Source organism: Ursus arctos, unplaced genomic scaffold (assembly GCF_023065955.2).
Source record: "Ursus arctos isolate Adak ecotype North America unplaced genomic scaffold, UrsArc2.0 scaffold_7, whole genome shotgun sequence".
Lineage (NCBI taxonomy): Eukaryota > Metazoa > Chordata > Mammalia > Carnivora > Ursidae > Ursus > Ursus arctos.
The window spans coordinates 39,764,200-39,781,369 of NW_026623089.1; the positions used below are offsets into that span (position 1 = coordinate 39,764,200).

The window sequence follows — 17,170 nt, forward strand, 5'->3', positions numbered from 1 at the left end:
GCTCAGGCGAATCCGGACTCACAGGGCTCAGTAGGTCCCCCGCTCTCTGGGGCCTTGTCTCATCAAGACACATGTGCTTTTAGTTCCTCCTTTTTAATCTCTTCTGACCCTTCAGTCTCTTCTTCTCGTGACATGTCATGATTTTTTCTATTTCCTGCCAACCTTTCAGAAGTCCTCTTTACTGCTGCTTCACCACTCACTCAATCCTTAGCAATCAGAACTATGCCCCCACCTATCCAGGTAACCCTAAGTCTTACAGACACCCCACAGGAATCCCCTTTTTCATTCATTCCACAAAATGACACTAACGTGAATGGTTTATGACCCGTACAAGCTCACAAAACTCACAATGGAAGAGACTGGAAAGGTGTACAGGCAATAAGGAGAAATTACTCCTCTCTTCCTACTCTGAAACGTAAGTGACAAGCTGATGCTATACCTGGCGTGTGTTTCATCACCGTCTCTTCAAACCATGAGGTGCAAACTGGAAAACACATCACTGGATGGTACTTTCCCCGCACGTCATCTTGTGTGCTGCCGAATCCTTAGGGCTCAGCCTCAAATGCTAATCTTGGCCATTTTACGTAGCTGATGCCCACCTGAGTCCTCTCTCTTCCATTCTCATTGTGCAAAAAGGACCTCAGCTCCCTCAGCTGAGTAGCTTTGGCTTCCCGGTCACCTGTCACCACACCTCCAGTCTAACCAGCTTGCTCCCACGATCCGTGTCCCTCCTAAAACGAGAGTCTGGTCATATTACTCTTTCTCACAAACTACAAGTTCCTACTTTCTTTAAAATGAAAACAATTTCTCCAAATGTTTCAGTTCTGATCCCCAACTTCTCAGACTCCTCTCTCATTCTATTCTCTTCATATACTCCCATTCATGCCAGGCCATTCCACATTCTTTGCCAGGCACACACTTTAAACCTCCTTGCTTTTCCCTTAACTTGGGAATACCACCCTTCCTTATACCAAGGCTCGAAAATGCCTCCTCTACAAAACCCTCTTTTCCTCTGATCAGTGCCTCCCTGTGTTGTTCCTTCAGCATGGTTCTTGCTCCTCTACACAACACTATTTCGATCAGGCTGACCAGACTGTCATCCATTTTTGTCTCTCTCCTTACCCAGCTTCCAACACAGGATCTTAGACATATATGCATTCATCAATTGAGGGAATTAAATGTTAGAAGTCTAACATTAACAAAGCATATTTGAAGTATTTTACAAAGACATATTGGTGTGTTAGCTGTAAAGCTAAAAATTTTAAACCACAAAATCAGTACAAATTTCTATTTACATGAAGTCAATGGACTTTGAAGGTTCAATACTAAAATAAATGGGGTACCTAGACTAACAAACTACTCCCATCTTATTTAGCGTCACTGGAGTATAACAACTGGGTGGATACGGACGCAACACTTTGATGTCTGCTTTTGCCACCCAGTCTGCTCCTTGGAGGCCTCTCCAAGGACTGCGAGGCAAGAGTGCATGCACCAGGCTGGCAACCACATGGGCTGATGGAGCAGCAGTGATCGGGTAAAGACCTACCTCCTGTCCTTTCCTCAGAGCAGGGGAGTTTGAGTGCAGGTGAGGGTGGGGACAGCATAGGTAAGATGGTTTTCTGGAGCGAGAGTTGAACAAGATGAGGAGCACTACCATACAGAGACATCCTGCACGTATATAGTGAGTGACCCCGATACTCAGAGCAGCCTGGCCAGCACAGGCAAAGAGAAATAGATGCATGGCAAAGGTGAAAACGCGCTCAAAGCTGAAATCCCGTTTCTTTTGGAATAGATCCTCTGTAAATTAAGCTTATTTTTACCAAGTGGCCATGATGGCTGCTCTCTCAAATGGTTACCAAGAACTAGGTTAAGGGCACTGAAGAAAATTCCTTTTAGATCAAGTTTCTCCAGAGATTTTCAACATAAGAAAATCAAGACCAGACAAACCAGAAAACCAGGGTGACATTTGAGGCTCTTCACAATCTGTATAAATCCAAATCTAAAAAACCTGCCCTAGTATTACTACCCCTTTAATCCCAATCCACAGGAAATCTTAAAATTGCCCAGAAAAAACTTTTTACCACAAACTACATTTTGTTTTCAATGAAAAAACTCTTAATTTCATATTTTTCATACCACTTTTTTCTTTTTTATTTAAAATATTATAACCAATGAACATACTAGGTAACAATGTTTACATTCCAGTGGTGCATGTTTAATGACTAGGGCATGAATGATTAAAAACCACAATAATTATCTCAGCATTCCCTACAAAGTGCCCCATTTTGTTTTGTCTAGAGGAGAGGAGAGGGAATGGAACACAAGGGAAGGAACAGGAATGAAGAAGGAATGGCATCATAGAGGGAGAAAAGCAAATGTCAATTATCATATGCAGGTTTCCAGGTTTTACAACCCATTGAACAGGATAAACTGTAATGAGAAAATAGATGTCACAGTCCAGGTAGACAGCTAGTTCAGTTTAACTTCATCATTCAGCTAAAAGATTAAGAGCTTCTCAAAAATATACCAAATATCGGGCCTACAAAAGTAATTTATTTCTTCGTAAAATTTACTAAGATTTATTCCTTTTGTAAAATGTAAAGAATGGACTGGTATCACGAGCAGGTTTCTACTTATAAAAACAGACAGTAATAATGTCCAACGAACACATCTAACACAATTTTCCAAGATATACAGTGTAAGATTTTCCACGTGAGTCTCTCTTACTGATGCAAGGTATGTATTTTACACACTTATTGGTATTGTGTCAACATTGGCTATAAAGTATTTAACACACATTTATAATTCACACTCAGTAAAGAGCTTACAATAAGGGCAATAGCTTACTTGGGAAAGCATAGAAAATCAGTGTGAGGTAGTTCAATAAAAACCTAGTTTAATTTGTAAATTATTGTGAGAATAGAACATTGTGCAAAACTAATCCACAGGTCATATTTCTCAGAAGTTTCAGGAACGAAGAGAATCTAAACTAGAAATGGCCAGAAATTGTTACTCTTATGAGACTCTCCTTAAGAGCACTTAACTAAGAGCAGTTAGTTTGAAATTAGGACTTTTGTTTTCCTTGTGAGTTTTCTAATCGTACCCCAAACTATACATTTCTGCTTCAATGCCCTTTACCTCTTCATCTTTCTTGCTATTAAGGAAAAATTAGTTTCCTCTGATTCAGGAAAAACCTAAGAGAGATCATAGAAACACAATGTACATTAACATGTGAAGGATACGGAGGCAACATTGAAGAGGGCTGCTAATGACAGAACAGTGGTGTTTGGTTTTTCTACTGGTAAGAGAAGTTTACTGGGGTCATGGGGCTTCATGCATTCACTCTACAGCTAATGTGTGACTAATGAACAACACTCACAAACAAACTACAACAGTATTTCTGAAAATAGACTATGCCTTTACCTCAAAATGTTATGCAGGCTTGTGCCTAGGCAACACTGAGTAGTTATGTCTTCACATGTATAGCACATACTGGCCGATAGTGTAAACCACGTCTTATCTGTAACCCCAAAACAGTTTCACTTGCCCGCTTCTGATCTCACTATCAGACACTGATGTCCTCTTCACCTTCATCTTTTTAGACAAAACAGCAGGATTAACATGGAAGAGAATAACGAAAGGGCTTACGGGAAAGTTTGCTGCTTTGCATACCATCAAGCTTCTCTGTACTATGAAGGGGGCTGTGTGGTAGCCTCCTCCTTTGAGAGGCTGGCATTTCTTAGGAAGTCTGGTGCGAAGCACTGTGCCTTGCTTGAACCAACCTGGAAGAGCACACACCAGGAACGATCAGCAGCCAAGGGTGTGTAACAAAATAAGCACTGTTCAGCAAACAGTATGGAAGAGTTGGGATACTCTATTTATGTATATTATAATTAAGCAATCCCAACACCACAATCATTTTACAAATGGTCAGTATACACTAGAGATTAACAGAGTAGTAACCAGGAAGAACTATGTAGAAAGAATTAGTGTCTCTTTCCTATAAAGCTGAATAAAATAATATAAAGTTGAATAACAAATCTTAGTCAAAATAATTTTCTGACAGTAAGATGATGGGTATATTAAATATACAAAGTTGAAAAACCACAGTTATAAGAGAAGCAAGGTGGCTTTACATAAGTACTGCTTGACAGAAATCTTATTTGTAATTTCTCTTAAAAAAACCCACACACAAATGTTGAAGATGTTTTAAAGGTTCAAAAAGCTTGTAAATGAAAAGAACCAGTACATCTTTAGCTTAATAGATTTAAGACACAAGAGAAAGTTGTATTTTGATACTGCATTTTAAAAACCTAGGGCACGCAACATTTAACAGACTTTGTTTTCAGGATAGAATTTGTTAAGTATTTTAGTCTACATTAACTAATAAGAATTCCTTTTCTCTGAAGCAACTGAAACATGCTGGTTGGCAAGGAGGAGCTGGCATTTACAACAAATGATATAGTAAGAACACCTGGTTTTCCTTGCTTAATCAAGATCTCTATCAATAGAGATGGCTTACTAGCAATCCAACATAAAATATGGGGAACTTCTGAAAGCATGTCAGTTGTTAAAGTGCAACAGTGAAATAATCTATCCTAGGGAAAATAAGGCTGATTAACTGCCAAATATAAACTAAGAAAACACACTCATGCTCAAATTTCTGCTAAAATCGTAAATCCAATTCTGTTTCTATAATTCAAGAGGTGTTAGTCTCAAAACTCGAATTTGCCTAATAAAATTAATGCACCATGTTGTATGAGTAGAAAAGGGACTGTTAAAAGGCTAACAATTTCAAGAGGCTAGAAATCACGACCTGAAACCCATCAGAAACAAACTTGCTATTTCAAAGCATACAAAAAGGCTAATGTGTTTTAATCCTAAATATTGCACGTTAACAATAACCTAAAATGCCTAACTCAAAAGGAATTGTACACTAAATATACTAATAACATGCCAAGCGAACTTTCAGACACTGCATTTTGAGATGCACCAGGTCTCGCTCCTGTTGGTCGTGAATTCCCACGGGCTTTCTGCCTAGAACCTTGGCGTGCTTAAGTATGCATTTCCCAGTTCATTACATGAAATCCCTCTTGTTCCAAAACTAACAAAAGGTGCCTGGGGGCAATACAGAGAATGTATTTCAGAGATAGTGAGACTTCAATGACATTTACTTAAGAAAAATTCAGGTGTGGAGAAAGAAGTCTGCAGGTATAAAATGTAAACAGTTACCATACAGTTGTCAGGAGCAGCACCAATCTTCCACTACTCAACATCCACATTGCATGTTTTATTGAAAATCAGGTATAAAAAAACAAAGACTCAGACTAAATAACCACCACTTATGCCTGCTCTGCTCAATGGGAAGAACAGTCCTTAGAAAATGATATCCTATATATGGCTGTGTGCTACTATTTTCAGATGAACGGTGTATTGCTCATTTGATACATCACCTACAGAAATTGAAGTAGGCTTTGGAACCCCCCAACAGCTAGTATAAATAAGATTATGCTACAGGTAGAATCAAATGGCCAGAAACACCTTGAGAATTGGTGCTGACACTGTGAAGGAAACCAGAAAGGTCCAAGGTCCAAGGCCTGAGGCTGCAGGAAAGGGAAAGACCAGACTCTAGACCACTGCTGGGACCTACAGCCTGAGTAGATTAACTCAGTGTATACAAAAACAGGCTCATAGCTAGTAGAAGTGAACCATCTGTTTATTTGCATTGAAATGTATTATTCATGAAGTATCCTCTTGCCTTTATGTGATCATCAGCTTTGAGCATGCCACAGATTTGCAGAAAATACCATATTCTTTTTACCTTACTTTTGGTGTGTGGGGTGCGAGAATAGGAGGGGTAGTAGACGCCCAGCATCTTCAAAGACACGCTCTGAGTTATTCTCCCATTTAGATGATGGGGCTTTTGCCAAAAAACAATGTAGGATACCTAACCAATTGTTGTAATTACATCAGAATTGGCAAATAGCAAATATTGGAGGTTTTTAACACGTTCATCATTTACAGTAGTTATTCCTGAATACAACTGGCTACAGGTTATTTTCCCTCACTCCTCTGGGGTTATTTCATTGATAAGCACATAACCCTGAAGGACAGCATCATGAACAAAACATCTGAAATAAAATTCTAATAAAAAAAAACTATAAAAATCTTAAATAATTCATGATATAGGCAAGTCACCACATAATAGTTGCTTTGATAAACAAAATTTTACAAATTCAGTAAAAAAAAAAAATCAGCAGCATAAGATAAAGCAAATATGCAAAAATTTTAAACCATGATAAAATAATTAGGTTTACATTATACAGTTAATTACAGCAAAAATACAATACAGTTTTGTTGCTGTTTTAAAACACAACTTAAGTTTTAAATTACATCACTTGAAATTAAAAAAAATAAACTACTTTACTACAAAATGAATTCTACATTTTTGAAAAATCACTCAAAAATAAGACCACTGAATTGTTTTCAAAGTAGTTCTATCAATGACTAAATGACTCCCCAACCCCCCACCCCCCAAAGGCCCAAGTAGTCATCTACAGCAGCCCAGAGGTCCAGCTGATGCTTCTAGACTGCTGTCTGTATCTGAGGCCAAAGTTGGATCTGTTGACATTGAAGACACATCATTGACGGACGATGATGACGATGGATGCTGAGAGCCATTGATCACTGCTGCACCTGTGCTATGAGAAACAAAACAGCAAATCAGTTGCAGACAGAGTTGCACACCGAGCTACCTATACTGTACTGGCTACCTCTAGTGGTCAATAATTTTTTTCTTTTGTTTTTGAAAAGGCTCATTAGATTGTACATGATGAATAATAGATGAATAATACTGATAGTACGTGCAAAACTGTCTATACTGCATTTTGTTGGAGGATCTCGAAGAGACATATGACCCAAAAAGTTAAAAACTACTGCCCTAATAAAAATGACTTATGTTATCTTTTCACTGTAAACTCCAAACAGTATTCTGGTACTTTTTTTTTTTTTTTTTTTAGATTTTATTCATTTATTCGAGAGAGAGATAAAGACAGCATAAGTGGGAGGAGGGGCAGAAGGAGAGAGACAAACAGACTCCCTGCTGAGTGGGAAGCCCAACTTGGGGCTCCATCCCAGGACCCTGATGTCAAAATCTGAGAAGTCAAAGTCAAGACACTTACCGCTACTGAGCCACCCAGGTGCCCCCTGGTCATCTTGTTTTAAAACAAAAGCCAAACAAAGGCTAAAATTATTTTAAAAGAAAAGGCTCTTAGTTCAACTGTCCCCGTTTGCATGAGGTTACATGATTTGCCAGGGTCACTAAAGTGCCCTAGTTAGGTAGACTCAAGTCTTCCTATTTTTACTCTAATAAAATACCTGATAAAAGCAAATATGGACTTATTAAACACATAAAGTAGGGGAAGACTGTTTCCTTTACTGAAAGTATAGCTAACAAGCATTTCCTGGATTTAAAAAAAAAAGTAACAGGAATATATAACCAATAGAGAAAAATCCTTTCAAGGGGGTTGGGTTAAGAAATCTCACTGAGGGGTGGGAAATATGTTAAAGGTGACTCATGTTCTAGGTAAGTACTTTTTTTTTTTTTGGTAAGTACTTCTCAACTATGTGATCACTAAATAAGGGTCATTCCAAATGAGCTTATTTAATAATGCAAGTTATACAACAGTTCTTATAAAGAATACACTTATGGAATAAAAGCAATGGTTTCAAATTGAGCAGTAAGAATTTCTAGGGTTGAGTTTTAGGTACTCAAGGATGCTAAAAACAAAGCCTGTTGAAAACCAGTGCTCTAGAACCCAGCACCTCAGTGTTTGAAATTATCCTACTATTCTGTCTAATGAACAATAAAATACTTTAGAATACAAAAGGTCCTCTGAGAGCTTGTCTTCAAATGCAACAAGGAAATGGCCAGGGGCACAGGAATAGGCAAATCTTTAGGATGCTGGGAAGGGGGCTGGGAGACAGAAAAGAATGGAACCATTATGTACAGAGCAGGTGACACAAGATAAAATGAATTTAAAAAGCAGACTGAGTACACTTCAGGCCTGACCCTCTACTTCAAATTCCATCCACAGGACACTAGAGAATGTGCCTATTCTGACTGAAGAGTACACAACAGCACGGCTAGCTTCAAAGACTGGTACCGAAATATTCAAATCGTAAAAGGGTTCCACCAAATATACATTTTCATGCCTCTATTTTTTAATCCAAATTTTATTTTATCCAAACTTCTTTATCTGATAAAAATTAACTTTTATTTATTTTATTTTTTAGAGTATTTTTAAAGTAATCTCTATACCCAAAGTGGGGCTTAAACTTACACAACCCTGAGATCAAAAGTCGCAGGCTCTACTGGACTGAGCCAGCTAGGCGGCCCAAAAACTAACTTTTAAATGAATTAAAACAGTTAACTTCTTAATCTGAAAATCAAATGCCTATGAAAAGAATAGTACTTGTTTTTTCCCAAACTTTAAAGCAATATAGTAAATTCTCAAATATTTGAATGGCAATAATAGGGAAAATTGTTAGTTTCAGGGGGGTGGGTCATTTCCCTCTCAAATGAGTCTCTACACCCTCAAAGGCATGCAAACTCACTGTTAATATTAGCCAAACCAAAATAAAGATAGGAAAGTGGGAAAAATAATATATTTCATTTTTATTTTTTTTTTAATTGTATTTATTTATTTGACAGAGAGAGACAGCGAGAGACAGCGAGAGGGAACACAAGCAAGGGGAGTAGGAGAGGGAGAAGCAGGCTTCAATACAGGGCTCGATCCCAGGACCCTGGGATCCTGACCTGAGCCAAAGGCAGACACTTAATGACTGAGCCACCCAGGCACCCCTCCTTTTTAAAAAATCAAGTTGAGGGGCGCCTGGGTGGCACAGCGGTTAAGCGTCTGCCTTCGGCTCAGGGCGTGATCCCGGCGTTATGGGATCGAGCCCCACATCAGGCTCCTCCGCTATGAGCCTGCTTCTTCCTCTCCCACTCCCCCTGCTTGTGTTCCCTCTCTCGCTGGCTGTCTCTATCCTGTCGAATAAATAAATAAATCTTTAAAAAAAATAAAAATAAAAAAATAAAAAATCAAGTTGAAATGGTATTGTGATTATCTGATATTCTAATTTGTCAAAGACTTTCTTCTGTTTTTGCATATAATCAAGAACTAAATATTTTTATAACAGGTTGATTCACTAACACTTTTCTCTGCAAGCTATAACTGAGAATCCAGAAAATGTCTAGAAACCTGCAGTCCTGTCCTTTCCACTGACTTATTTTATAACCACAGTCAAGTGTTCTTTAAGATCCAATTTCTTTAAATAAATTAAGAACAGCTACAACTGTTCTATCTCATGAAATTTACTCAAACATTCGACACTTAGGATGTACCACTCATTAGGATAGCATTCTGAAGTATAAAAGTCTCCCAAATAACGGACTTTTCAAATCCCACTTGAATCTCCAACATGAACAGCTTACTTATGCTACTACTCTACTTCAATACACAGCCAATTACCTCTGCTATGAAAGCATCTATAATATAGTTTTGTTACAACTAAATTGTAGATGAAAGCTGTAGAAATCAATTTATATTTTCAACTGAATCTATATTATAACTTGAAAAACTGCACTCCTGATCAAGGTTTTAAAGAATAATTTTAAAACTCACAAATATAACCAAAAACGTTAGAGAAAGCCAGAGAAATTATTTAAACAAATATATGTTTATAGTACAACAAAATGGGTATTTGAAACTATAGTTTAAAATCTTACCCATAGGATATTCCTTTTTTTTTTTCTTAATATGTAGAAGCATTTTAGAGGGATGATTAAAATGGCATTGTTTTGCTCAAATTCAAGATCTGTAGAACACTACTTGGCCTTCGAGGTTCAATTCAAATTTCATCTCTTTCCTAAAGCTGCCCTAACGTCTGTAGCCAAAAGTCTCTGCTGCCAGCCAAAGGCCACTTGGGATGCTGAAAAACCATGCCATCTGAAGTTACTGGTAAACATGGCTTCAAGTAGTAGCTTTTCTACACATTTGTAATTTTATGTTCATTTACTTTTTCTGAACTTTAGTTTCCTCATCTGTAAAATGTGCATAATAATCCCTTCCACGAGGTCTTAGGTAAGGTTTGAAAGAAATAAATTACAAAACCACCAGTGCCTGTCAAGTAGTATGTACTTAATATATACAAGTTATCTGCCATTTAACTTTTCCCCCAATGCTTCATGCTCTTATAAGTGCTAAAATTAAATGTAAGATAGCTTATGATAAAAGAAAATGTTTAACTCCTATAAACCAGTTTTCTTCTTAGATATGGAACAATTTCTAATGGCAGTTTTAATGTTACTGCCTTAGTTTAGCAAATCAAATATACCAAAATGAGAAAGATGGTAACTTAGTATCACATGTACCAAATTTTTCAATGAAGCCTTAGTTCATCCAAAGTAAAGACTGTTAAAATCCTGATTAGTATACTGAATTGTGAAAAAAAATTCTTCTTTAAAGAGAACAATGCCAACAGAAAAAGGTTTTAAATTTCTCTTCTTCAATGGAATGTCAGTATTATAGAAAAAGATGAACATTTTATGGAGTCAGTTACCGATGTATTAGTATGATTGTACTTGTACGGCAGTGTACCAGTGCTTTCAAATTTAACTATCCTACTTGTATTCCCTATACTTCTTAACTTTGAACAAGAACAGTGGTAAATATGGGGAAAACTGCAGGATTCATGCAACTGTAGACTACAACAGAAGAAGTAAACTGTAACCTCAACCAAGCTTATATTGTAACCAACCTAAAGGAGAGGGCTGCCCCCGTATAACTCCATTCTTGGTTCTCTCCTCCAAGTCCATAACTTCTTTGTATATCAACTCTGAAAAAGAAGGGAACAAAAACAAACTTTTCAAAGTCTGAGAGCCAATCTCACAGATACCTATGTTTTAAGTAAAACATTTTTACACGTGTTAACTATTTCTAATCGTGTCCTTTCAATGGTAGAGTCCCTTAAGTATCAGTCTAAGATTCAAAGGTGTTAGTAACAATTTCCTGATCCTGAACCAGGAACTATACTAAAAGAAACAAAATCTCTGCTATAACCAGTGTTTCTTAAGTTGGATTAACGACAGCACTGGGGTTAAAAGCCTTATCTTTTTTACTCCACCAGCATTTTGTACTACACTGTATCATTCTACACACCATACTACAAATGCTCAAATTCTGTCTCAGTGAGGGCTTGAATCACATTTGTCTTATTCACATCTATTTCCTGAGCTGTGGCACAGCACATTAGGTGCTTATCCAGGTATCTGTTAAAAGATTTAAATGCAAGCATGTATAGAAGCTTCTTTTAATCAGAATGGAATATAAATACATTTTTATTTTTTTAAAAAGCAGGTAGCTACCCTTCAAATCCTTATGATTTGAAGCACGACACACTATCACAATCAAGATTTCTCCATGGAAATCTCATTTTTTTACTACACTTCTGTACAGTGGGTGGACTGTTGTGAGCACTGCTCCAACTGAAGAGACAGCAGACGCTGCCCTGAGACTGTATGTGCCTCCTGCCCTGTGTTCTTCTATGTCAAGTGTGATGCACCTTGTGAGTCTGAATGTCTACTTCAGAACCTTCTAGTGATGTTACATCACCATATTCATCTTCTTTGGGTCATGGAATCCTGAGAAGTGCATGAACCCTCTTCTAAGAAAAATGTACAAGTAGAAAATGTTACAGAATTTCAAGGCATGTAATTCCTTAAACTGATAAAGAATCTCTGATTATAAGGTAAAATAAGTAGATATGTCGGAATGAAAAGAAGCTAAAGACACCTAAGTTTGCTATGATAATCTTTTTGGTCTTGGAAGGAGAAAAATAGAAGTCTGGATAGAGGAAAGAATGAAAGAAACAGAAAGGAATGTATTTCAAATAGGAGGATTTTTTAAAAAAAGAGAAAATAACACCCGTTTGTGAAATGATCTTAGGGCATAGGAACCAAAACTAAGTAGGAGTACTAACTAGGCAAAGCAACCTATAAGTTAATGGTTCTGGCAATGGATTTTTCTTTCTGTTATAATGCTAAAACTCTTATGCAGATCTTAAAAAAATGCAGTTTGTGGGTAAGTGAGTTGCACTTGGACTAGGAGAAAAAGATACAGAATAAAGGTAAACATGTTTAGAGTAAGCAAAAATCACAGATACATCTTTTACACACAAATAAAAATACAGCTGACTCCCGAACAACATAGGATTGAAATGCATGGGTCCACTTATACATATTTTTTTTCCAACAAATATACATACAGTACTGTAAATGTATTTTGTCTTATGATTTTCTTAATAACATTTTTTCTCTAGCTTACTTTATTGTAAGAATACAATATATAATAAATATAATATACAAAATATGTGTTAATCAACTATGTTATTAGTAAAGCTTCCAGAAAACAGCAGGTTATTAGCAGTTGTTTTAGGGGAGTCAAAAGCTATATGTGAATTTTCGACTGTGTGTGAGTCAGCACCCCAAACCCTGTGTTGATGGAAGGGTCAACTGTACTATGTTTCACTATTTTAAGATGCACTTTTTCCAGTTTAATATCTACGAAATGGAGTTGCATCTTATAATCAATGGTGCAGTGGAACTGGCAGTGTTTTCTCTTAGTGGTATGATTATGTGTTTTACAACTGGTGGCCTATTAAGATTCCAAGAAATACATAAATGTCTATTGTAAATGTAATGATATATAAAAATATCAGATATTTTAATACATACTTTGGTCCACAATTATATCCTTGTGCATAACTTATTACATATACAGATGTATTAGGTTCTACTCAATCTATCACGCTGGTGGGCTCTACAGAGTCTAACTATATGTTACCCAAAAGTTGACTCACAGAGAACTAATCTTGGTTATTCCTAAGAAAAAAGAATCAAATCCATTCTTCCCAAGTAGATTCATAGATGGATCACTCATTCAGGTTTACACCTCCCCACTACCTTTATTTTAGCCTTTCCAACTATTTAAGTACTTAAGCTCTTAATAACATGTCTTCTGTCTTCTTTTAAGATCAGGTAAAGAAGGGACCAAGTGACTTGCCCAAAGTCACATAAGTAAAAGTGGTCAAGTTACTAAATGACAACAAATCAAATGGAAGTAAACAGGATCTAAAAATTAGCCCCAATGACCCAGTGAATCTTTTAAAGAAAGAAATATTTTAACATTTCGATGACAGTCAGTGCATTATTAATGTTAACCCACGTTTACAAAGTAGAACTACTGTATTAGATTCACCACGGTTAACAATTAACGCACTCTGTTGGTGAGGGTGGGAGTAAAAGAGACATCCCTACACAATGCTGCCGGAAGTAGAGACTGCCATAATTTCTTTGGAGAGTAATTTGGAAATACTTGAAAAATATCCTTTGGCCCAGCAAATCTTCTTGTAGGATTTTTCTTACAGGAATGTTATCATATGTGCACAAGAAGACTGCAGAGTTGTCTGTAACAACAACAGACTGGACACAACTTAAAGCTCTTCAAGAGGGAGTTGGATACAGAAATCGTGACACAGCCATCAAAAGAACACTAACCGGCTATTAAAACAAATGAGCCAGATACGTGGGGCAAGACAGGATAATCTCAAAGATAAATGATTATACCAACAAAGCAAGTGTGCACAGTATACAGCCATTTGTGATTAACACAGGGTGGGAGAGGAAAAGAGGGAGACACTAAACACAAGTTTGTATATCTGTACATTATGGAAGAACATAAAAATTACAGAAAGCATCACTGTGTTGGGGTGGGAAACCTGAGAGATTCAGATTAAGTCAGGGACAGAAGGAGACTACTTTCTACTTCTGTAAAAATGTTAATAATCTTTTTACCAAATATCAGTTATGAATAATAGAAAATAGTTTTAATCTCCTTAACATGAATGAATCAACATAAAGATCCAGAAGCTCTTTCAGCTTCATCTCTAAGAATCTGGTGAATGTTACCTTTCCATTCTTCTATTGTATGTTCCCTTTCATCTAACTGCTTATCAGGTATCTTTGGTGGTGGCTGAAAAACACAAGGCAACAATAATTGAGTCAGTTTACTGAAAGTATATAAATTCTTTATAATTATTTCAATTATTAGCCACACAGAGACTTTAAAAAATACATCATTAGATCAACACTGGCCAATCATCAACAACCTTCTCATGTAGAGAGACTAGTTCTGGATGACACTTTCATGACAGGAAAAAAGATGTTTAACCCTCTTTTTCTTTCTTCCAGTTTTTGAAATTGTCACATTTTATTTACATCACAGAATTGGGCTATGCTTTGGACACACCAGTTTGTTTTATAACTAGTTAGAATGTTTCTCCAAAGTGCTCAACATTCTAGAGCATCATGTACCGAGGCAAAAAGGCAAGAAATAGTGGAATGTACCTTTATTTTGTGTGTGGGTGCTTGGATATGCTCATTAACTTAAGATACTACCCATGCAAAAACAGAAAAACACCATAATCATTTATGTATATTTTTATTTAAAATTAAAGTCTCCTCCAAACCTAACTTTAATTCAATATATTCTTCAAACATTAAGAAAAGAACTTACAGCTTCTGCTTCAGAAGGATCATACCAGACATTGATATACGGGTGCTGGAGAGCTTCATCTACAGAGATCCTTTTAGATGCATCAATTACCAGCATTTTGGATAACAAATCCCTTGCCTGACTGGCTGTAAAAATAGTGATGTTAATGTACATGTACTTCATAAAGGTTTTTAAATTATCATAAATTTTAGAAACTTGAAACTATCATTTATCAAAAAATATGTTTTAAAAAGAACAGATTTTATTATAAAATCACATCATGATTAAAAAAATAAAATTACAAAAAAATATAAAGTAACAAAAAAAATTATTTAAACCTTTCACTTTGTTCCCCCACCCAGAGAGAATGCTGGGTTATATCCCTTAAGAACATAAACACACACACCCCAAATGGGACTAAATACACATATTTATAAAAAGTACCTTTAAGTTTGTTGTGTTCCGAGTCAGCTGGGAAAAGTACATCGGGGAAGAGTTTCTCAAAGCTATATCCAGCATATTTAGGTCTGTTTTCAACATAAGTCCTTACTGTTGGCTGTAGTTTCTTCATGAATTCAGGGCATGGTGTTCCAAGCTGTTCAATAACTTTATTCCACTGATCAATATCTAATATCAAGTAGCTAAGAAAAATACTCTGTATCTAATGTTCAACACATTAGCCATATCTATATTAAAATGACAAGAAAATGGCAGTTCACAAAAATCCTAAGAAAGAATGTGGCAGTTATAAATCTTCTGTCTTATAGCCACCTTGTAAAAGGCAATGACTGTAGCCAGACAGAAAGGATCAATAAATAAGCTTTGTTAACCTTAGTGTGTGTGTCTGTCTACTAACACTGATTTTACCATTGAAAGAGAAGCTTAAACCCACAAATTCTAAATACAAATAATAAGTGACTCAAGGAATAATGACAATTACTACCCACAGGGACTCTTAAATTTAAACTGTACACAATTCTAGAATACAAAATCTGTCTTTTTTTCCAGCTTATCAGAAAATGTGAATGCATTTCCTGGAGGATAAGAAATATTTCTTATAATCTGTCCTACATTTTTTTGTTTTCTGCCCTAACAGAAAATAACCAGTAGCAATAACAATGATGGCTTTAACAAAAGTGGGATTTTCGTTTGCCATTCTTTGTTCGGCTTATGTTAATTAAAACGTTTTTAAAAAGCTCTGAAACTTAAGAAAATGAGTCTGCATTTTGGTAAGATGTGAGGTTAAGATTCCCTGGTCTTTTTCATCGTAGTCTTTATACTCCAAGTGCTCCCTGTGGACTAACTCAAACTTTCTTACTATAACGCACTGAGTATGGCTTTTCCCATTCCTCCTCCTACAACAATTCTCAGTGTTACTAACTGATAAACACATAACAGATCACTGTTAATATAAACTCTAAAACTAATCAGATGAACAAAAAGAATGAATCCAAATCTACTCACCACAATACAAAACTATTACTGATAAAATTCTCAGATGAAAAAATCAGTATGTTGAGCAATGAGACAACAACCAAAAGACACAAAACACACATAACATTAACAAAAGAGGAGGTGGTTGGCGGAACAAAACAAAAGGATGAACAGAAGAAACAGATGATTCTAAAATTCATATTAAGTCCTAAGTACTTCTAGACTTACTCAAGTGTATAATTATTAGAAATTTTAATGCAAGCCATGATTTTTGATTTAGGTTAAATAAATCAACTCAAAGCCAGCAAGTAATTGTGGATAATTAACTTGAGCAGTTGTCAGAATTAACATATAAAACAATAAATGAGGGAAAGGAAAGTCTATGTCAAATAGGTGGTATTTTGAAAGAGTAATTTAACAATACTTTATTATTAGGGAGAGACAAAAATACATTATACCTGACCAAGCTGAAGTGCTATCATACATTTTGACCTTTCGAAACTACATTTTAGGCCAAAGATAAGGATACGATCTGTACCTGGGAACAAAACACCACCTTTGATCATTTCTCCCATGATGCACCCAACTGACCAAATGTCAACTGAAAACAAAATGCAATGACATTAACATAAAAATTTTGGTTAAAATAAAAAAATTTAAACATTAAAAAAAATCACATACACCATGTATACTTTAAAATTATAGAAAGCAGTATAAAATAAAAATGAATGACAGTGAATGTGCTCTAACTACCAGCAGAGACTGTATGTCCTACTGCCAGATGCAGCCTACAAATATTTCAGCTTCTTGTCTCAACAATTTTTGAACTATAACAGCCACAAACTTTACATCTGTTTAAAGAAACCCATATATATCAATGTACTATATTTATTTTCATTAGAGAACATAAGGAAGTTCATCACCTAACTAATTTAACTGCTGCAGCAGCACAAGGATACAGTCCCTTCCTGGAAAGAGGATTTTGTGGCAAACCATTTCTCCCATAATGCACCCCACAGACCATAAATCCACTATATGTTTGCAGCACAAAAGAAGGAAAAGCAAAGCAAAAGGTCATTAAAATCAAAGAAGCATAATATGACTGCATTATATAAAAACTG

At 36.1% G+C, this 17,170-nt stretch overlaps 1 protein-coding gene across 4 annotated transcripts in view; it reads right to left on the bottom strand.

Moving 5' to 3' along the window:
• Positions 1-2,126: 2,126 nt before the first annotated feature.
• The window catches only part of MAPK8 (mitogen-activated protein kinase 8), a 105,612-nt gene continuing 90,568 nt past the window's right edge, over positions 2,127-17,170 (bottom strand). Inside the window, exons 7-12 of one of the 4 annotated variants that reach the window (XM_026481528.4) lie at positions 16,579-16,650; positions 15,060-15,242; positions 14,637-14,761; positions 14,030-14,093; positions 10,822-10,899; positions 2,127-6,696 (exon numbers count right to left, since the gene is read on the bottom strand). In XM_026481528.4, the coding sequence (XP_026337313.1) occupies positions 6,551-6,696; positions 10,822-10,899; positions 14,030-14,093; positions 14,637-14,761; positions 15,060-15,242; positions 16,579-16,650 (668 nt within the window). In that variant the 3' untranslated portion in view covers positions 2,127-6,550. Of the gene's footprint in view, positions 6,702-10,821; positions 10,900-14,029; positions 14,094-14,636; positions 14,762-15,059; positions 15,243-16,578; positions 16,651-17,008; positions 17,081-17,170 lie in introns of all 4 variants that reach the window. The other 3 variants (XM_026481532.4, XM_048219233.2, XM_026481531.4) reach the window with 3 other exon arrangements.